This window comes from Corella eumyota, chromosome 1 (assembly GCF_963082875.1).
Source record: "Corella eumyota chromosome 1, kaCorEumy4.1, whole genome shotgun sequence".
Taxonomy (NCBI): domain Eukaryota; kingdom Metazoa; phylum Chordata; class Ascidiacea; order Phlebobranchia; family Corellidae; genus Corella; species Corella eumyota.
In genome coordinates, this window is record NC_137490.1 from 22,826,155 (window position 1) to 22,848,254 (window position 22,100).

The window sequence follows — 22,100 nt, forward strand, 5'->3', positions numbered from 1 at the left end:
TGTCTTGTTGAATATTTTGTGATAATTTCAACATTTCAAGATTTTATTTTTAATTTAGATGAAATGCCAAAACCAAAAATGTATTTAGTTTCTGGAATATGTTATTTTTTACAAAGCTATGAATACGCTATATGTTGGGCAAATCATTATCTTTATAAAACAAAATTTAATAGAACTACAAATGGTTCTTTTTACAAACAAGATACATTTTACAATTCCTGGTATTTTTGCTATGTTGGATGAAGTAAATGTAAGCTTGGTCAATACAAAGAAGCAATATCCGATTTTCAAACTTCACTTGAAATCCACCAACAGACGGATGACAATCTAATTAAAAGCAGTGACGTTGCCAATCTACACTATTGGATTGGATTATCCAAGTATAAGCTCGGCCAATTTCAAAAAGCAATATTTAATTTCAAAAGTTCACTTAGAATCAACCAACAAATTGATGACGATCCAAATAAAAGTATTGACGTTGCCGAAAACCATTATTGGATTGGATTGTGCAAATATAAGTTAGGTCAACATAAAGAAGCACTAATAAATTTCCAAACTTCACTCGGAATCTGCCAACAAATTGTTGACGATCCAACTAAGAGCAATATTGTTGCTGATTGTCAATTTTGGATTGGATTGTGCAACTATCAATTTGGTCAATACAAAAAATCATTATATGATTTACAAATCTCACTTAAAATTTACCAACATATTGATGACGATCTAATTAAAAGCAGTGATGTTGCCGATTGTCATTATTGGATTGGTTTGTGTGAATATCAACTCAGTCAATGCCAAAAAGCATTATTTGTTTTTCAAACTTTACTTGAAATTTACCAACAAACTGACGACGATCCAGTTAAAAGCAGTGATGTTGCTTATGATCTTTATTGGATTGGATTGTGCAAATATGAGCTTAGTAAATACAAAGAAGCATTAACCAATTTACAGAATTCACTTAAAATTCACCAACAATTTGACGACTGCTCAACTGAAAGCGTTCTTGTTGCCTATTATCAATATATGATTGGCATGTGCAAATATAAGCTTGGTCAATATGAAGAAGCATTGTCGGATTTCAAAACTTTACTTAAAATCTACCAACAAATTGATGAGGATCAAAATATGAATATGTGTTGTCAAGATTGGATTGAAAGATGTAACGCCATGCCGTTTATTTTAAAATTTATTGTAAAGAAATGTTAACCTAACTCAATTTATTTTTATCTTTTTAACATATGGTTTTAAATATTTTATGCATTATGGTAAAATAATGTATTATAAGACATTATCTTTGGAATTGTATTTTTCAAGTTTTTTATAGCCATTATTGGAACTATTTTCAAGTAACATTTGTGAGCAATTTTTTTTTATTTTAACTTATTTTCTGTTTGTTAATTATATTTTAATTTTTAAAGAGTAACTGAACTCGTTTTTTTTTACTTAAAGGATCTGGCGAAAACTTTATTAAACATACACACACCTAATATTGATGTGACATATTTTGATAAGTATTATTAATTTAAGCAACTAGATATTTAACAATAATTAGTGTAAGTAAGTTAAGGCTTTTAATGTGTTTAACTTAAAAAATTTTAACAAATTTAATAAATCTTATAAAAAATTTTGAAATACCAGAATAAGTAAATGAGGATAAAAGACTCGAGATGATGTCACAAAAGTTTGGGTAACCACCTGAAGGGAAAACACCTTTTAGTTCATCAGCTAAAAAAGCGTTTCTTAATTTAAATTAAAATAAATTTAATTTAAACTTTAAACATTAGCTTTTACATTTAAAATTTTACTTATTTTAGTTAATAAACGTATATGGAATAACGTACTTGTATGACAATGTCGTCTGCCAATTTTGTAGAAACTGCCAAATCGTAAAAATTAGTCATGTGACAATAGTCTGATAGTGTCATCAGAATAATTTCTAAATAATAAAACAAAGTTTGTTAACTTTAAACATTAAACTAAATAGGGTTTGTTTAGTGTTATTCGTAATACAATGTTAAAAGTATTGCAAATATTGGAAGATTATTATGAATTATGTTTCATTTTTTGTCTGATTGTAATGGAATAAAAATAGAAAAAATATTTTTTAGCAAGCATAACTTAAATTTCATTTGCCAAAATGTTAAACCACCGAAAGTTTTTGCAATTGATGGCGTTTAAACTATATGACTGGTCACAACTTTCCAATTTCAGTAAAATTTACGCCAATTTTTAAGTAATTTTAGCATAGATATATAAGGAAAAAAAGTTTTGCAGTCAGAATTTTATTAATAATATAAAAATTTTATTAATAATATAAAAATTTTATTAATAATATAAAAAAAAGTATTAAATACTGAAATATACTTTTTTAGAAACCTTTTTTTATAAAAAATGCACCAGAATTAAAATAGAAACAAAATTAAAAATGAAAAAATATTTTTGTGTCAATTTTTCTCATTTATTTTTACTTCAAATTGTATTTCTCTTCAATTTTTCTCGCGCTGAACAATTTGAGAATTGTAAATCTGTTTATGGAAATGATTTAAGTTCATTATCCGGGTAAGTTTATTTATATTTATTAACATTTTTTAATATTTTTACATGCTGGCAACAACTTAATGTTTTGAGTTTAATTCTTGCTGCTGGCAAGTTAGTTAATCTAGTGGGATGGTACAGTAGTCAAGGCACTGGGCATCATCACATGAGGTCTTGGGTTTGATTTCTGCTACTTCTAGTTGATCTTTTGCAAAAAAACAAAGCTAACCAGAATGTTAAAGATTTAACATTTTTACAAGATGTTATTAATTTAACAATATCACTAGATTAATAATATTCAAAACTGACACAACTTAAGACTTGGTCATAGCAACAGAAGTTACCTAATATTTAGTTTTGTGTAAAATTAATGATGAAATTATTAAACAGAACATGGGAGACACATTACAACACAGACTCAGGAATAAAAGAAGTTTATTTAATCAATATTTGTGATGGTTTGCAGCATGTGGATGGCTGTGACGGAAGTTCAATTTGTTTGACTCAAAATCATGGAACCGGTTGGTTTATTGTTTTAAATTATTTGTATTTTTAAGGAAAGGGTATTACCAATAGGTTAAAATATCGACAAATTTTAGTGGTCACAACACTTGTAGTGTAATGGTCAGAACACTTGTTACACTACATAAGGTCCTGGGTTTGATCCTGGGCTTGGGACTGCTTTCATGCTGTAGCCTTCTTGAGTAAGACTCTATAATCTTTACGAACTCCTGCTGAGCCAGCACTTAATCAGCAGCATAATTACCAGGCAATTATAATCTATAATATTCCAAACTGCTAAAGACGACTTGAGACTGGGTTGGAGTAACTGATGTTACTATATGTTTAGGTTGTGAAATTGACCTTCCACATCAACAATAAAAATATATTAATAAAAAACAAGTTTAAACATACAATAAACCATTCTTAGACACCCATTTATCATATGGAGAATCCACAATCTCACCAAGTATAAATTATGACTCGGTTGATTCTGTTGGTTTTTATCTCGAGTTTAACACGACAAAGAAATGTTCTCAGTCGAGTTTTTATCGGAGTAGCATCACTTTTGACTGTGGAACAACTTTGGTAACTTTTAAGTGTCTGTAAAAGTTTTTATTTTAATTTTTGATTACTTTTGACTCTTTTTTTTCTTTAAATTACTTTCTCTACATTTTTATATTAAATATCTTCAGGGTTCTCCTGAAGTGATTTCATCGGACGAATGTTTTGTTGACATTCTATGGGAAACCAACCTCGCTTGTAAGATCACAGATGCTCAGGATCAAGTTAAATGTTACGTTTACGATCATGACGGGAAGAAAAGAGATTTGGAAACTCTGGCAAAACAGGTTTGAAAGTTAGAAATAGTGGGATTTGTATATTAAATGGTATTTGTTTAATTTAAGTTACCTTTATCTTTAGGAGGGGTATTACTACATCGGTGACCCTACGACTCCATCAGCGACATCACATGACGGCATTTACATAAATGTTTGTCGGAATATCCACAATGAATTCCCCTCGAAACTTTATACTTATTTATCCCAATGTCCTGACAATGCAGCTGCATGTCTGTTGCAAGGTGGTCATGCTTATTCCATTGGGGTGGCTACACAAGCTGTCAATATTACAGACGAAAACAGGTTTGGTTGTTAAGTGTTTTTAAAAGTAATGCCAAAATCTTTATTGTCATGTTTAGATATGACTTGGTATTATTTTGTAACTTGACTGGTAACATATTGTAGTGGTCAGAACACTTGGCTTTACTACACGAGGTCCTGAGGCAATCCCCACTGCTTTCATGCTGTAGCGTTCTTGAGTAAGGCAATATAAACAATATAAACTCATGCTGAGCCAGCACTTAATCAGCAGCATAATTATTGGGCAACTATAATCTATAATATCTTAAACTGCCAATATCAACTCGGAACTGGGACAGTAACAAATGTTACTCTATGTTTAGGTTGTGAAGTCGATCTTTCCACATCGAGGATAAATAGATATTTAAAAAAAATTGTTTACTTTATTTAGATTAATGATAACCTACACAACTGAGCCAGGCACAAATAAGCCAGAAGGATGCAGCAACCCACAAGTTATCATCACTTTTGTCTGTCCTGGCAAGAATAGAGGAGGTAGCAGGTAGGCACTTTTTTATACTCATAATTTATCGTAGTAAGCACTTTTTTATTTACATAATTTATAACAGTTGGCAAAGTATAGTAGTTACAAAACAATACACAGCTATAGGCAAAATATTGTGTCTTACCTTTTAAGACCAGTGGCCTTGTGTTTGATTCTCGTTGGTGCTTTGTTGTGATGCCTTTAAAAAGGTATTTACATACTTTTTTTGTTTAAAGCAAATAAGATCAGCAGGTAATATTTTAATGTCAACTCTGTATAATTTGAACTGCTAAAATAAAGTTATTTTTTAATTAGACTGTTGAAGTTGTCTTTTCTTAGTTTTTATAGATAAATGTTTGTTTGTTTATATATATCTTTATCCTCGATGTGGGAAAGTCGAATGCGCGACCTAAACATAGAGTAACATCATTAACTCCGACCCAGTCTCGAGTTGCTGTGGCAGTTTAGAATATTATAGATTATAATTGCCAAGTAATTATGCTGCTGATTAAGTGCTGGCTCAGCAGGAGTTTATACTGTTTATAGCGCCTTACTCAAGGGCGCTACAGCATAAGAGCAGTGGTGATTAAACCCACGACCTTATGGTGGTGTAAATAATAATATAATTTTAAAAACACAATTTTTGATGTTGGGAAACAGAGTATTCAAAATTATTAATTGCCTTTTGTGGATTATATTGGTTTAAAAAAACCTTAATTTATTGTTCTAATTAAAAGAATGCATATGTCAGGAAATAATACAGAGTTTTGATTGTTTGTATTGTGTTGTTTATAACAGACTAATTATATTTCAACTGACTCAGGTTGAGTTTCTATTTTTGTAAATTAACAAAATTCAAAATAAAAAGTAATTAAATTTATGTAAAAAAAACTTTTAATTTGTTAAATATTTTTTTTAATATATAAATTAAAACCAAATCAAATAATAACAATGTTGTTTTCAGGCAACCGATATTAACGAGTTCTGACAACTGTCAATACACCATCGAGTGGTGGACAGAAGCAGCTTGTCCAAGTGAATTTTTGACGAGTCATACTTGCCAACTTGACCTTGATCGACATGGTGTTGACATTGACCTTTCACCTTTAACCAGCACCGAAAATTGTAAGATTTTAAATTTTTGAAAAGTTTTAAAAAATCTAATTAATAAATTGTTAATAATTTTAATAATTATTAACAGTTGTTATTGAATAACAAATTAAACAATTAAAATGATTTAATTTAATTAATAGTTTTAATGTGGTCAGAACACTTGCCTTCACTACATGAGATCCTAAGTTTGATCCCAACTGCTTTTATGCTGTAGCACAATTAGTGTGCTATAAACCGCATAAACTTTTTGGGCAATAAATACCCAAAACTTTCAAAGTAAACTTTGGACTGGGTTTGCTACACCATACATGAAGTCATGGGTTTAATCCCCACTGATCTCATGCTGTAGCACCCTTGAGTAAGACATCATAACCGGTATGAACTCCTGCTGAGCCAGTACTTAATCAGCAGTATAATTATCGGGCAATTATATTCTATAATATCCCAAATTGCTACAGGCAACTCGAGACTGGGTCGGAGTTACTTATGTTACTCTAGTTTGGGTCGCGAAGTTGACCTTCCCACATCAAGGATAATTCAATAGGAAAAAAATAGTTTAAATCTTAATACAAAAAATTTTTAATATTTTACAGATAAGATATCCACACATGATGATGAAAAAACAGAATATTTTATAAATATTTGTTCAAACACTGGGATCAAGTGTGGAACAGATACTGAAGGAAACTTGAACTCTGTCTGTCAGATAAGAGGTTGTTTTTTAATTAATTTTTTTGATATTTATATTTTATAATAACTTTTTTAACTTTTAATTTATTAGTGTCAATATTTTTTCAACAAATTATAAAATTTAATATTAATAGTTTGTCCTCAATTTGATTGACAGATGATGCTGATAAAGGAAAAATTGCGGGAAAACTAGAAGGATTTGAGTTAAAATATTTCGATGATGAGTTAACTTTAATTTATAAAAATGGGCAGAAATGTGGAAATGGATTGAAAAGAAATTCTGTGATTTTATTTCATTGCAACAAAACTGCAGGTTATTACAATTTTAAATTAAATTATTAAAGTTTTGCTTTTTAAAAACATGACATAGGTAGTGGTTAGAACACTTGGCTTTACAACATGAGGTCCTGGGTTCGATTCCTAATGCTTTCATGCTGTAGTACTCTTAAGTAAGGCCCTATAAACAGTATAAACTCCTGCTGAACTAACACTTAATCAGCAGTTTAATTATCAGGCAATTATAATCTATAATATCCCAAACTGCCACAGGCAACTTGAGACTGGGTCGGAGTACAAATGTTACTTTATATTTAGGTCATTAAGTTGACCTTTCCACATCGAGGACAATTAAATATAAGTAAAAACAGCTTCACTAACTTTTATACTTTATTTAAACCTTCAATTATTCAAATTAAAATCTTAATTAAACATAATCTCAAAACTTGTAAATTTTAATTTAGGAATTGGTGCCCCTGTATTCAACCATGAATTACATTGCACTTATTACTTTGACTGGCACACCAGTCATGTGTGCGTGGCACCGCCACCATCATGTCACATTACTCACTCTAATGGAATCAGTTACGACCTCTCCTCCCTCACCAGGGTTGCCGGTAAATTCAAATTTTTTTACCTAAATTGAATTTATTTAAATAAAACTTATTTAACTTTTATAACCTAACTAATTAATAAAATTTATCTTAATTAAGGTCATTATAAAGCTATACCAAACAGAAGATATAATGGCATGTTTTAAGTCATAAATCTGATGTGTAATATTTATTAATGCAAAAAAAATCTAACTAAAATACATTACCTTTATTACTAACATTGTTTTAAATAACAGGTGAAGAGAAATTAAACTGGGAAATAATAAACAACAAAAAAGATGAAAGTTCTCGATATTTTGTTAATGTTTGTGGGTAAGTTGGGTTTGTTGATTTTATTGTAAGATGTTAATAAAATTGTGTAAAGTGTATACACTGGCAGCATTGTGTAGTGGATGGGACAATTGGCTTCATTTTATGAGGTCTTTAATTTGATTCTTACAGGTTTTTATTCTGTAGCACCCTTGAGTAAGATGCTATAAAACTTTTTTTTCAAACTTTTTTAAGTTCAAAATTTATCAGCAGATTAATTATCGGACAATTATACTAAATAATATCTCAAACGGCAAAAGAAAACTCAAAAGACTGGGTTAGGGTAACTGATATTACTCTATGTTTAGGTCGTTAAGTCGACCTTCCCGCATCGAGGATAAATAAATACATAAATAAAAAAAATTTTCAACAACATTGTAGAATGTTATTAATTTAAAAACCCTTTTTTTAGGGAATTAATTCACGACAATGTTGCCACTGGGTGTCAGGCAGGAGCAGCAGTTTGTAAAATTAACGGAAATAACATCGAAAATTTTGGTTTATCCTCAAAATTTAACCTCACTAAAGTGGTGAGTTTAAAATAAATTTTTTTTTTCAGAAACTTTTTTAAACAAATGGATAAAAAAGTTTTTATATCGTTTTGTTTGTCAATTTCTTATCGGTAAAATGTTTAATTATATTTTGGGTGAAGAATTATTTTCTGTAAAACCTGTTAAATCTTAATGATCTATTACACATGTTTTTTAAGCCTTAAAGTTAAGGGTTTAATTCCCACTGCTACCATGGTGTAGCTTTCTTAAGTAAAGACTCCAACATAATTAAAAAAACAATTGACAAATAATGCTTAGGCAAAATAACAGGCATTTAACATAGCATAGTTAAGATAATAAAAAAAGGACTGTATAGAAGCATTTTTACATTGAAATAATTTAAAAATTTGCTACATTGAAAACATTTAACATTTTTTCACATTAAGAATAATTTACATTTTTCTACATCATGGTTAACTAGTTGGCTCTATGGTCAGGATTTTAATTGTCATAATATGGTTGCAAATCTTATTTAATATTTGCCTGTGATAATTCACCTACACACCACATTAATGGCACTTTATTAAATATTTTAGGCCTATACATTGGACACACACACACACACAAATATATATTAAATATAAATATGAATATACCATCAGCGTGGTGTAGTGGTCAGAACACTTCCTACACTACATGAGGTTCTGGGTTCGATCCCTTGAGTAAGTCCCTATAAACGGTATAAAATCCTGCTGGGCCAGCACTTAATCAGCAGCATAATTATCAGGCAATTATAATCTATAATATCCCAAACTGCCACAGGCAACTCGAGACTAGGTCGAAGTAACTGATGTTCAAGCTGCATATTTGACCTTTCCACATTAAGAATAAAGATATATACAAAAAAATTAAGCTTCATCTTATTTATTTTATCATTGTTCAACTTTAAAAATAATTTAACAATTTTTTTGAATTTTCAGCAAGATACTTTGGTGTTATGGTATTCAGGTGGTGATAATTGTGGAAGTGGGAAAACAAAATCAACAAAAATAACTTTATTTTGTAAACCAGGTATCAAGTTCAAATAGATTATAAAAAATAATTAATTAACACGTTTAACTTTATCATTTAAACCAAATTGGTAACATAAGATTAAAAATAGGAGTTAAAATTCACTGGTAGCATTGTGTACACACTACATAAGGCCCTGTGTTCGATCTTCACTGCTCTCATGCTCTCAACAGCATTAACTCCTACTGAGCCAGCACTTAATCAGTAGCTTAATTATTGGGCAATTATAATCAATAATATTCCAAACTGCCACAGGCAACTTTAAACTGGGTCGGAGTAACAGTTGTTACTCTAAGTTGTGAAGTCGACCTTCCCACATCGAGAATGAAGATATATACAAAAAAAATTTTAAAATCTTTATTAATTTGTTGTTTTTTTAATTTAAACATAAAACAAAAAATTTTACAATTTAGGTGCCACTGAAAACTCACCGGTCATGACATATGTGTCACCTGACACTTGCGTGGCACATTTAACGTGGCACACTTCTGCCGCATGTCCTCTCAAGGTCATACAAGGTTCAAACTGTGAGGTCAATGATAACATATCAGGAATGGAATTCAACCTTGCACAATTGACCAAAACAAGTGGAATGTATGAGGTAATAATTAATTTTATAAATAAAATATTTCATCTTATTTTTGGGTGTTATGGGTAAAATTTGACTTTGTGTATTTACATAGTGTAGTGGTTGAAACACAGTATAAGGCTCAAATACTTAAGATTATGAGTTCGATCTTCACTGCTCTTTTGTTTTGCTGCCTTTAAGTTAGGTGCTATAAGCGGTATGAACTCTTGTTTAGTCAAAAGTCAATCTTCAGCGTAATTATCGGGCAATTATAATCTATAATATCCCAAACTGCCACAGTTAACTTGGGACTGGGTCAGGGTAACTGTTGTTACTCTATGCTTAGGCCGTGAAGTCAGCCTTCCCAAATTGAGGATAAAGAAATATTAATGTTAACCATATTTTAAAAGTAATTTATTTACAATTTTAGATTAAAGATTCTGGTTACACTTTTAACCTAAATGTTTGTGGCCCACTCTCTGGCACTCCTTGTGGTGAAAATGCAGGAATTTGTCAGGTTGAGGATGAAGGTCAACAGCGACATTACACGCTTGGTCGACCTTCAAGTAAGTAAAAAAAATTTTAAAAATTGAGTTGAATTTTATTTTTAATATGTTGCCAAAGATTGCTAAAATTGTAAGAATTAGAAATATTATTTTACAAATAAAACATTTTGTATATCACACAATTAAAAAAACTTTATTTTTATTTTGTTTATTTATAAAATTACTTCAAATTTCTTTTCATCCAACAGAAATAATTATAATGTTTACTATTATTATCACATATTTAAAAGAACTTTATTTTTTTCGTTCATTTATAGCATTTTCTTGCTGTAGCGCCTATGGGTAAGGCTCTCTAAACATTATGAACTCCTGCTAAGCCTTAATTAGCAGCACAATCATCGGGCAATTATAATCTATAATATCCCAAACTGACAAAGACAACTCGAGACTGGGTCGGGGTAACTGATGTTACTCTATGTTTAGGTCATGCATTTGACTTTTTCAAATCGAGGATAAAGATATATTTAAAAAAAAATTATTTTCAGGCAATTTAACGTATTATAATGGTTTTGTGAACCTGACCTACACTGATGGAACTCCATATGGAAATCACATTCCTAGGAAATCCCAAATTTCGTTCTTGTGTGATGAGAAGGCAGGGAGAGGGAGTCCCACTTATTTGAAAGAGGCCGATCATGCTTATGTGTTTAACTGGTGAGGAGTTTGTTTTAAAAAATGGATTGATTGCGAGTTTAACAAAAAAATGTGACATTTTTTTTATATATCTTTATCCTCGATGTGGAGAGGTTAAATGTGCGACCTAAACATAGAGTAACATCTGTTACTCCGACCCAGTCTCGAGTTGCCCAAGGGTGCTGCAACATAAGATTAGTAGGGATTGAACCCATGACTTCAAGTGTGGTGTGGCAAGTGTTCCAACCACTACACCATGCTGCCGGTTGTTATATTTAGTTATCTATATATAATGGAGCTTACTGGAAGATATAAGTCCAATTTATAACCCTACAAAATAAATAAAACTGCTATTCGTGGTGTTCGGGTAAATTGTCGCCAGCCAATGTTGGTTGAGATTTGTGACCATATTACAACAATTAATTCCCAACTGTATGGCCAGTTATTGACTAGTGTTAAGTTGGAAAAATTGTTTCATATTGAAGCCTTTGAGTTAGGCCCTCTTTGGGTTGAATTGGGACCTTTTTAATTTGGGGTTCTTTTCAGTTGGGCCCTTTTAGTTAGGCTACGCCAAATTTTAATTTGTTTTTTTTTAATTTAGTTAGGCACCCTTTAGGTTGAAACCCTTTTAGTGAGGGCTTTTTTCAGTTGGGGCCTTTTAGTGAGCTTCCTTTTCATATAGGTTCCACTAAATTTTAATTTGTTTTTACCATTATTGGTGTACAACTATGCTGATTTAAGTTAAAAATAAAATTGAAAACAAATTTGAAATTTTGTTCCAGGTATACTTCTCTTGTTTGTCCAACTTTAACAACTCAATGTTTTGTTGATGACCCTTCAACAGGGTCACAATATGACCTTTCACCCCTGGCAAGGTCAATCGATGACTCTAACATAAACTATGAGGTCATAGGTGATGATGTCACTGGTCAGGTTAGTTAAGTTTAACCTCAATATTTAAATATTTTTAGAAAAAAATTTTAATTTATTTTTTTAATTCAGATTTTAATTTAAATTTTTTTTTAGGGCAAGCGAAAATATTATTTAAATATTTGTCGTGCTGTTAATATTGCTGACTCATCAAATAATTGTGCTGACTCAGCAGGAGCTTGCGAAGTGTTGATCGATGGAAATGGAAAAGTAAAAAAGATTTAATTAATTTTTAAACCCTTTAATAATTAAACAATTTGAGTTGGTTAAATCCCAAATTAAGCTATGCCAAAATTTTGCGCGACCTAAACATAGAGTAACGTAAGTTACTCTGACCCAGTCTCGAGTTGGCTGTGGCAGTTTAGAATATTATTGATTATAGTTGAACGATCTAATTAAAAAACTGCTGAATTAAGTATTTGCTCAGCAAAAGTTTATGTTATATATTAACGCCTTACCCAAGGGTGCCACAGTATATCAGCAGTAAAGATCAAACCTAGGGCCCTATGCCGTTTATAGCACTTTACTCAAGGGCCATACTGCTATTACTACCTCTAATTATATTACTTCTATTAGCAATCCCTTAAGCAGGGTTTAAGTTAAGGTTATGAGTAATTATATTAGGTTTGCAATAAGCACAATATACTTACTGTATCATCACATTATATTACCATATTCTCTTTGTAATGTCCCCTAATTTTAAGACAAATAAAAAACAAAAAATATTTTATTTTTTAGGAGGTGAGCAGTGTTTCCAACTTAGGTCAACCTAGTTCTGGTGGTCCAACTATAGAAAGTGGTAATTTAATTTTAACATATCCCAACGGAAACACTTGCACAGGGAATGTGAATTATTCCACAAAAATTCATTTTGTGTGCGCTCAAGGAGTAACAACCTCTGTTCCAAGGTAAGAATTTTTTATTTATAAAAACATTAACAACTATGTTTAAGTTCTTAAAACTTAGAACATTTTCAAATTTTTTTTTATCTTAAATAGTATTATCGGCAATGTAGTGTAGTGGTCAGAGCACTTGTCTTTACTGCATGAGGTTCTGGGTTCGATCCCCACTGCTCTTATGCTGTGGTGCCCTTGTAAGGTGCTATGAAAGGTATTAACTCCTGCTGAGCCAACGCTTAATCAGCAGCATAATTATCGGGCAATTATAATCTATAATATCCCAAACTGCCACAGGCAACTTGGGACTGGGTTGGAATAACTGATGTTACTCCATGTTAAGGTCATGAAGTTGACCTTCACACATAAGGACAAATAAATATAAAAATATTTAAAAAGATTGTTTTCTAATAAAAAATTTTTATTAGATTTCTATCTCGTGAAAATTGTGTGATTTCATTTATTTGGAACACAGCATCAGCTTGTCCATTAAACAAACAATCAAACAATGAAGTTAACAATCAACTTTGTGAGGTCACTGATCCTAATTCACAATTCACTTATAATTTATCCCCACTAACTCATCCTAGCAACCAACCTTATAACGTGGATGGAACAAATGGTTTTGTGTATGATGTAAGTTACTGTTTTAATGATTGTTTTTTTGATCTAAGCATATGTATATTGAGACAATGCATACATCTATTAAATTATGGTCTTTGGTTTGATTTTTACTGCGGGCATGTTGTAGGCACCTTAACTAAGTACTAAGATTCTTGGTTTGATTCTCAGTTTGATTCTTATTGCTGGCATGTCGAAGCATCCTTGGGTTAGACTTGTGATCTTTGGTTTGATTCTCACTGCTGGCATGTTAAAGCATCCTTAAGTAAGACCTGAAGTCCTTAATTTGATTCCCACCGCTGCTATGTTGTAGCATTCTTATGTAAAACCTAAAATTCTGGGTTTGATTCCCACTGCAGGTATTTTGTAGCATCCTTATGTAAAACCTAAAATTCTGGGTTTGATTCCCACTGCAGGCATTTTGTAGCATCCTTATGTAAAACCTAAAATTCTGGGTTTGATTCTCACTGCAGGCTTGTTGTAGCATCCTCAAGTAAGACCTAAGGTCCTGGGTTTGATTCCTACTGCTGGCATGTTGTTACATCTTTGTGTAAAATTTTTAATAGCTGTAACATCCTTAAGTAAGACCTGAGGTTATGGATTCGATTTTTAATGCTTTTATGCTGTGGCTTCCCCAAGTAAGATGCTATAAAAAGCATGAATAACTGATGAGTCAAAAATCGATTTGCGAATTAATTATAAGACAATTATATTAATAATAATTCAAACTGGCAAAGTAAACTCTCGGTCAGTTTAAAAATTGTTATTCTATGTTGAGGTCTTGAAGTCAGTGTAAACTACATTTTAACATAAACTAATCAAAACCTATTTTAATCTTAGATCAACATCTGTGGTGCGGTTGATTCTTGCGGTAGTTCAACTCAATATAACAGTGGATGTAGAAGGCAATCTTCATCTCATAATATTGATCTTAGAGTTAGAAATGATTCGGTTTTAACTTATGTTAATGAAGGGGAAATTAACCTTAAATATCAGAGTATCGAAAGGTAGGAATTATTGTGAAAACAAGAAAAAAAGTTAATTGTTTATGCATTTTAAATTAGTTTTTGAACTTGCCAAACGAAGGATTGCTTTATAAAAAGTTATCATGAATTAAATTGTTTTTAATTGACACACAATTTATAATTTATTGGATAGTATATTCATATATATATATATTTAAATACAATTTATAGTCCTGCAATATAAAAAAAACTGCTGTTTGTGGTGTGTGGGTAAATTTTGTTTATACCACATAACCACAAAGTTTTTTTTTAAATAAAAGTTTAATTTAAAATATGAAGTCCTATATATGTAAATATTTATTTGGGTTTAATTTAGAGTTCTACAAAATAAATAAAACTGCCATTTGTGGTGTGCGGGTAAATTATCGTGAACAAATATTAGTTAAGAGTTGTGACTACATTGTGACAATTAAAATTCCAGCCTTACGACGGGCTATCAATTATTACCACCAAATTTAAGGAAGAAAAATCTAGATAAATCTGCTTGCAACAAACCCCTATTATGCCGAGCAATTTTATAGTAACCCACCTAACAAATAAAACTGCTGTTTGTGGTGCACAGTTAAATTATTTGTTACTAATCAATTTTTTTTAAAAATGATTTTTTATCCTCAACCAGAAACTCTGGCGGAAATTTTGAAACTTACTCGATCACTTTGACTTGTGATCGAACCCAGGTTAAAGGTCAAATCAAGTTGGGGGGGTCAGCTGAGGGGGGTTTGGTTAATTTTGACATGAAAACCTCGTTAGCTTGTTCACCTCAACCTGTACAATGCTCAGCAGTTGGTAAGTTTGTGATTTTGAATTTTTGGGTAATTTTAATTAATTTTTTTTTGGTTGATCAGATTATTTAGGTTTTTTTTAATTAATTTATTAAAATAATTATTTTTTTAATAATTTTTGTATTTTTGAGTTCATTTTTTGAATATGGGCCATTAAAACTGATTTAAATATGTTTGACCTTTCTTTAGATGACCTTGGAAATCGTTTTGACCTTTCACCTTTAACCTCTCGTTACTGGACAGTATTAGATGATGGACAAGGTCAAGCAAGGTCGTTTCGGTTGAGTGTTTGTAAACCATTAACAGGAATAGTTGCTTGTACAAGTAAGTTAATTTAAAGAATTAAAAAATATATTTTTTGTTATTTATAAACTTGCGTCACCATCTTAAACATTTTTCATTTTTTGATACAAACAAGGTGGTGTAGTGGTTAAAACACTTAACTTGGCTACATTAGGTCGTTGGATTGGTCCCCACTGATCTCATGCTGTAGCACCCTTGAGTAAGGTGCCATAAACAGTAAAAAGTTCTCTAGTGGTCAGAGAACTTGTCTTTACTATATGAGGTTGTGGGATTGGCCCCCACTGCTCTTATGCTGTAGCACACCTTGTGTAAAGTGCCATAAACAGTAAAAACTCCTGCTGAGCCAGCACTTAATCAGAAGCATATTTATCGGGCAAATATAATCTATAATATCCCAAACTGCTAAAGGCAACTAGAGACTGGGTTGGAGTAACTGATGTTATTCTATGTTTAAGTCGCGCATTTGAGCTTCCCAAATCGAGGATAAATTTATTTATAATATTTTTTTTTCTCACAGATGAAATGTCAGGAGGTTGTATGCTGACTCATTCCAACGACGGTCAAATAATCGGCAAAAACATCGGAGTTATCCAATCAAATCCTGTCGTTACTAGCAACGGTCACACATCATCGATCACCATTACTTATATGAACGGGGACAAATGTGAAAGTGATCCAACCAGAAGATATTCTACAAGGTTGGTGTTAAAGTTTAATTTTTTGACCATGCTAAAGTGGTGTAAAACCACAATTAAAAACTTATGCGTCTCAGTGATTTTGTACTAGCGTTTTTTCACATTGCAGGCCTACCCATTAACATGACGAATTATGATAAGGGTTTAATACTTAACATATAATTAAAGAAAATGTCACGTAAGGGTTGTAAAGTTCAAAAACAAAATTGTAAAATATAAAAAAAGTAAATTAATTTTATTTTAATAAAACACACAAAATGTGAAATTAAATGATAATGTTTGTAAGGCCTGGAAAGAGAAGGTAATATGTTTTCGGGACACTTAATAGTTTAAAAAGTTGGGCACCTGTATACCCATTTTTTGGGCACCTATGTTGTAGGATTTTTCTTAGAGGAAACACTGGTCAAAGGTATCTCAATTCAAGTTTAAATATTTAAAGGTCAAAAGAAAATCAAGGTCAAATATATAACAAGTTGTTTGATATTTTGCTAAAGTTGACAAAAATATAAAAATATTAACTGCAACTTGGTGGTTTTATAAATTTTGTTCTTCTATCCAGAATTTTACTTCAATGTTCAACTGAGGACAACCACATCCCAGTATTTCAACCAAACAACGCCAATCAGTGTGAATTTTATTTCATTTGGGAAACCCCTTCAGCTTGCCCAATCAGAAAGGTCACTCATTCTAACTGTGAGGTCACTGACCCACTTTATCACTTGACTTATGACATCACAAAACTAACAAAGGACACTGATTATGTTATTGATACAGGTATTACTTTGCATGTAAAATAATTTAACATTTTTTGTGATATTTTTTTATCCTCAATGTGGGAAGGTCAACTACATGACCTAAACATAGAGTAACATTTGTTACCCCAACCCAGTCTCGAGTTGCCTGTGGCAGTTTGGGATATTATAGATTATAATTGCCCGGTAATTAAGCTGCTGATTAAGTGTTGGTTGAGCAGGAGGTTATGCCATTTATAGCGCCTTACTCAAGGGCATTACAGTATGAGATCAGTGGGAGTTGAACCGGAGATGTTTTGTAGTTTAAATTTTCATGCTTTCTTGTTATACATTGCTTAATTATAATTAGAGTTTTATAAACACATAATATCATGTTGTAAATATTAACTTTTTGCTAACTTAGATTAAATTATTTAATTTTGTTAACAGACACTGAATGGAGATTTCAAGCGAATGTTTGCAGCAAGTTGAAAGAAGGGCTTGGAACTTGTAAATCTGCTTCCATTTGTCAGGTACTTGTGATGTAATAATAAAAATATTTGTTCAACCATTCTAAAATTTAAAAAAAAGTGTTTCACTTAAAAAAATTAAACGTTATTAATAAACTAGTCAATAACCCACCCTATAGTCGGGATTTCAATTGTCGTAATATTGTTGCAATTTTTAACTAGTATTTGTCCATGATAATTTACCCGTGCACCAAAAACAGCAGTTTTATTTATTTTGTAGGCCTATAAACTGAACATACATTTATATACCGTCCACTAGGCTTTATTATATATAGATGTTATAAATTTTTGATTAAAATGTGTTAATTTTTTTAGAATTTGAAACCTATTATTTTATTGTTTTAAGGTTTCAAAGACCGATCCCACGAACAAAATGCATAACGCTGGTGAATTAAATACCACACTGGAATATAATGACGGTGTTATATCACTTACTTATATGAATGGTTTGTTTTTGTTATTTTTTTAATTTCTTTTTAATGTAAAAATATTGACTGGGTAAATTAAGTGTAGTAAGTTATTTTAGTTGGTTTATTTTTGCCGGCCAAATATAGATTATCATAGCATAAATTAAAAGTTAACATTTGGGATTTTTTTTTAAATTTTAATTGTTGTAATTTGATTTTAAAAAATTGTTGTCCAATTTATTCTTAATTTAAAAATATGGACTAGTAGGTATATTAAGTGAACTGAGTAAATAAAGTTGAACTAATTAAATTGACCAATTATAGTTTATTATATATTACATTTAAGTTAATTTATAGGTTTTCTTATTTTTTAATTGTCTTTGAAACCAAATTTTTATCGTAATTTGGCTACAAAAAATGTTGTCCAATTTACCCGCACCGCAAACTTTAGTTTCTTGCTTTGAAGGCCTTTTTAAATTGGACTCATTTATAATATATTGTTAACTAAACTCTATTATTATTGGATAGGTAAAAATTTAGTTTTAACAGTTCGGTAGTGTGGTGAACCGGTCATGGCGTCGGACTACAGGCCGAAAGGTTTCAGGTTCGAGCTGCACCAATGCCACACTATTCGCCCTTGAGCTCGGCTTTAGAGGATAGCTTAGACTTGTCCCAAACCGCAAACCCTTACCCGATAAAAATATCAAAAACCTATCCCCTTAAGAAAATATGATAAAAACATTAATTTTGACAGTTTATTTTTCTTTATATAAGTTGGCTTAAAATATTTTTTCAACAAAAATTAAACCAAAATACTTTATTCTCATTAGGGGAAGTTTGCCCTCACAACAACCAACCCAGGAAGTCCACAATTCAATTTATTTGCTCCCACATTGAGGATAAACCAAGTTTTATTAACGAGTCTGATTGTAATTATTTGTTTAATTGGCCGACCCCGGTTGTTTGTCCTCCAGTTTCAACAATTCAATGCACAGCTCAGTGAGTTGATATTTTTAATGACAAATTTTAAGATTAAATAATTGTTAATTAATTAGTTTAATTAAGTTTTAACTTTTGTGAATTTTGGAAAGGTAAATTCTAAATATAAGTTTTGATAAAAATAATTTATTGGTATTTAATTTTTAATTAAATTAACGACAAAATTAATTAACAACTAAAGTTAATTAAAAAAACAATAATTTAAAAAAAAAATCAAAAAAGTATAAAAATTTTTAATTTAACCTTGACAGAGATAGTCAAGGTCGTAACTATGACCTCACCCCCCTCAGCTCCCCCTCCATGAACCTACAAGCCTCGTTAAAAGGTGACACTGGAGGGCAGTCTTACTTTATCAATGTTTGTCGAACTTTACTACACTCCAAGGGGGTGACTTGTCCCCCTAACTCTGCTGCGTGTGTTAAAGTTTCTGCGGACTCGTGAGTTTTTTGTGTTACTTTAATATTAGTTATTTTCAAGGGTGGTTTTGTGTAAGGGTTAAACACTTAGTTTTACTAAGTAAGGTTGTAGGTTTAATCCCCACTGCTCTCATGCTGTAGTGCCCTTAAGTAAGGCGCTATAAACTCCTGCTGAGCCAGCACTTAATCAGCAGCACATTATAATCTCTATAATATCCCAAACTGCCACAGGCAACTCGAGCTGGGTCGGAGTAACTGTTGTCACTCTATGTTTATGTCGTTAAGTCGACCTTCCCACACCGAGGATAAATAAATACAATAAAACATTTTTTCACCATTTTTAATTTTTAAACAAAGTATTTATTTTTTAATTTTTTTATTAAAATATTGCTTAGATAAATCTTAGCTTTTAAAATATTAAAATTCTTATTTTTAGATTTCGAAATCTCGGTCAGCTTACAACTGGACCTCAATTTGTTGAGGATAAACTAAAAATAATTTATTCACATGGTGAGAGTTGCCATAGCGATCCATCGCAAAACTACTCGACCGTGATCACATTTGTTTGTGACACTTCAGCTCAGGTTGCCACGGTTCCCATTGTCACGACAACCGACTCCGGGTCGTGCATCATCGAGCTCACATGGATCACAAAAGCAGCATGTCCACTGAAGCGTGAAACCTCAACTGATCCTTGTCGGGTGACGAGTCCCTCTGGTGAGTTTCTTGTTAATTTTTTTTGGGGGGTTATCCACCCAATTTGGTCTTCTGGTTTGTTATCTGGTCTTAGTCTGGTTTTAAAAATTGTTATTTGGTCTTTTGGTGTTTATAGTATTCTGGTTTTGTTATCTGGTCTACTGGTTTGTTTTTAATTAGTTTCTGGTCTTATAATTTTTTTTTTTTTGGTTTGATTTCTGGTCTTCTGGTTTGTTATCTGGTCTTTTTTAGGTTTCATAAATTGTTATCTGGTTTTTTGTTGTTATTCTTTTGGTGTTTAAAGTATTCTGGTTTTGTTATCTGGTCTACTGGTTTGTTTTTAATTAGTTTCTGGTCTTCTAATTTTGTTTTTTTTGGTTTGGTTTTTGGTCTTCTGGTTTTGACTTTTGATCTGTTATTTTTTGCCATTTTTCGTTGTTTTAATAACTTGAGGTTGATATTGTAAACTTTTTTTATTCTTTTTATTTTTATCAAGTTTTAATTTTACTATTTTTTTAAATATTTGCAGGTCACGTATTTGATTTATCCTCACTCAAATCAAAAACCTTTTATGATGTCACAACCCAGGATGGAAATACTTTCCACATGAATGTTTGTGAAAATGTCAAGGAGACAAATTGTCCAAATAATTCAGGTTCAAATTTTTTTAAATTTTAAAAAAGAATAAAAAAAAACACTTTTCACACTACATGAGGTCTTGGGTTTAACCCCCAGCAAGCTAATGCTAAAGCGCCCTTGAGTAAGGCGCTATAAACAATATAAACTCCTGGTAAGCCAGCACTTAATCAGTAGCATAATTATCAGGCAATTATAATCTATAATATCCCAAACTACCACAGGCAACTCGAGACTGGGTCGGAGTAACTGATGTTACTCTATGTTTAAGTCGCGCATTTGACCTTTCCACATCGAGGTAAAGATATATGTATAAAAATAAAAAATATGACTACATGAGAAAAAAATTTAATTCGCAAGACTTGTTTGCCCAAAAAATTGTAAATTATTTATTTTTGAAATATAAAGATTTTTTAAATTTTTTTTTATTAATTTTAGGAAATTGTTTGCATGAGCCAAATGGGAGGATAAAGTCGGTCGGCACTTTTAGCGAGGATTTAATTTATAATGATGGTGCGTTGGTGCTTACTTATATGAATGGTGAAGTTTGTGAAGCTGATAACAAATACAAGTTAGTTTTAAAAACCTAAAAATTTAAAATTGATTCAAATTAAAAATTTTTTTGTTTAATCTGAATTTAAAAATGTGAAAGACATTTTCGTATTTGTTAATAAAATTGTTAAATATCTAATTTTTTTTTATCTTACAGTCGATAATTTTATCTAGTTTTTAAATTTTTTTTGCAGTTTTTAATTTTTACATAAAGTAACTTGTATTTCTATGTAAATATTAATTTTTAAAGTTTTTTTAATTTTTTTGTATGATTTTGTGAATAATTTTTTTTTTTTTACAATAAATTTTTATAATCTATGTTGTATTGTCTTTCGATTATTTTTTTCATATTTTTTCTTTTTTTTTCTCGAACCTACCCAACTAAAAAAATATTTTAAAAAATAAAATTTGACTTTGAAAATAAATTTTTCAATTCCACAGGTACAGCACAGAATTAAGTTTTATCTGCAAACGTTCGAACGATTTATTTGTCAGCCAACCTTCAACGCCGGCACAAAAACCTGTTTACACTGGCACCGACCCGGACACGTGCCAGTATTATTTTGCGTGGCACACTAATCTGGCATGTGAGCACACTTATCCTTGTGCCGTGGCATATCCCCTGCAAGGAAGTGACAAATTTAGACAAGGTTTAAATGATTTTTAATTTTTTTTTTTGTATATATCTTTATCCTCGATGTGGGAAGGTTGAATGTGCGACCTAACCATAGAGTAACATCGGTTACTCCGACCCAGTCTTGAGTTGCCTGTGGCAGTTTGGGATATTATAGATTATAATTGCCCAGTAATTATGCTGCTGATTAAGTGCTGGCTCAGTAGGGGTTTATACTGTTCATAACGCCTTACTCAATGGCACTACAGCATAAG

At 31.2% G+C, this 22,100-nt stretch overlaps 1 protein-coding gene across 1 annotated transcript in view; it reads left to right on the forward strand.

The window, feature by feature from the left end:
- The first annotated feature begins 2,381 nt into the window (after positions 1–2,381).
- The window catches only part of LOC145764054 (cation-independent mannose-6-phosphate receptor-like), a 28,762-nt gene continuing 9,043 nt past the window's right edge, over positions 2,382–22,100 (forward strand). The window contains exons 1-33 of the mRNA XM_082575622.1: positions 2,382–2,559; positions 2,926–3,056; positions 3,467–3,624; positions 3,732–3,887; positions 3,961–4,181; positions 4,570–4,680; positions 5,627–5,787; positions 6,369–6,488; positions 6,623–6,778; positions 7,206–7,358; positions 7,592–7,667; positions 8,077–8,194; positions 9,136–9,226; positions 9,640–9,827; positions 10,225–10,360; positions 10,846–11,014; positions 11,776–11,926; positions 12,020–12,133; positions 12,662–12,831; positions 13,248–13,455; positions 14,281–14,447; positions 15,085–15,251; positions 15,437–15,571; positions 16,068–16,248; positions 16,805–17,019; positions 17,427–17,509; positions 17,853–17,952; positions 18,744–18,912; positions 19,164–19,349; positions 19,765–20,045; positions 20,554–20,679; positions 21,099–21,231; positions 21,654–21,862. Coding sequence (XP_082431748.1) covers positions 2,426–2,559; positions 2,926–3,056; positions 3,467–3,624; positions 3,732–3,887; positions 3,961–4,181; positions 4,570–4,680; positions 5,627–5,787; positions 6,369–6,488; positions 6,623–6,778; positions 7,206–7,358; positions 7,592–7,667; positions 8,077–8,194; positions 9,136–9,226; positions 9,640–9,827; positions 10,225–10,360; positions 10,846–11,014; positions 11,776–11,926; positions 12,020–12,133; positions 12,662–12,831; positions 13,248–13,455; positions 14,281–14,447; positions 15,085–15,251; positions 15,437–15,571; positions 16,068–16,248; positions 16,805–17,019; positions 17,427–17,509; positions 17,853–17,952; positions 18,744–18,912; positions 19,164–19,349; positions 19,765–20,045; positions 20,554–20,679; positions 21,099–21,231; positions 21,654–21,862 — 5,074 coding nt within the window. The 5' untranslated portion in view covers positions 2,382–2,425. The remainder of the gene's footprint in view (positions 2,560–2,925; positions 3,057–3,466; positions 3,625–3,731; positions 3,888–3,960; positions 4,182–4,569; positions 4,681–5,626; positions 5,788–6,368; positions 6,489–6,622; positions 6,779–7,205; positions 7,359–7,591; positions 7,668–8,076; positions 8,195–9,135; positions 9,227–9,639; positions 9,828–10,224; positions 10,361–10,845; positions 11,015–11,775; positions 11,927–12,019; positions 12,134–12,661; positions 12,832–13,247; positions 13,456–14,280; positions 14,448–15,084; positions 15,252–15,436; positions 15,572–16,067; positions 16,249–16,804; positions 17,020–17,426; positions 17,510–17,852; positions 17,953–18,743; positions 18,913–19,163; positions 19,350–19,764; positions 20,046–20,553; positions 20,680–21,098; positions 21,232–21,653; positions 21,863–22,100) is intronic.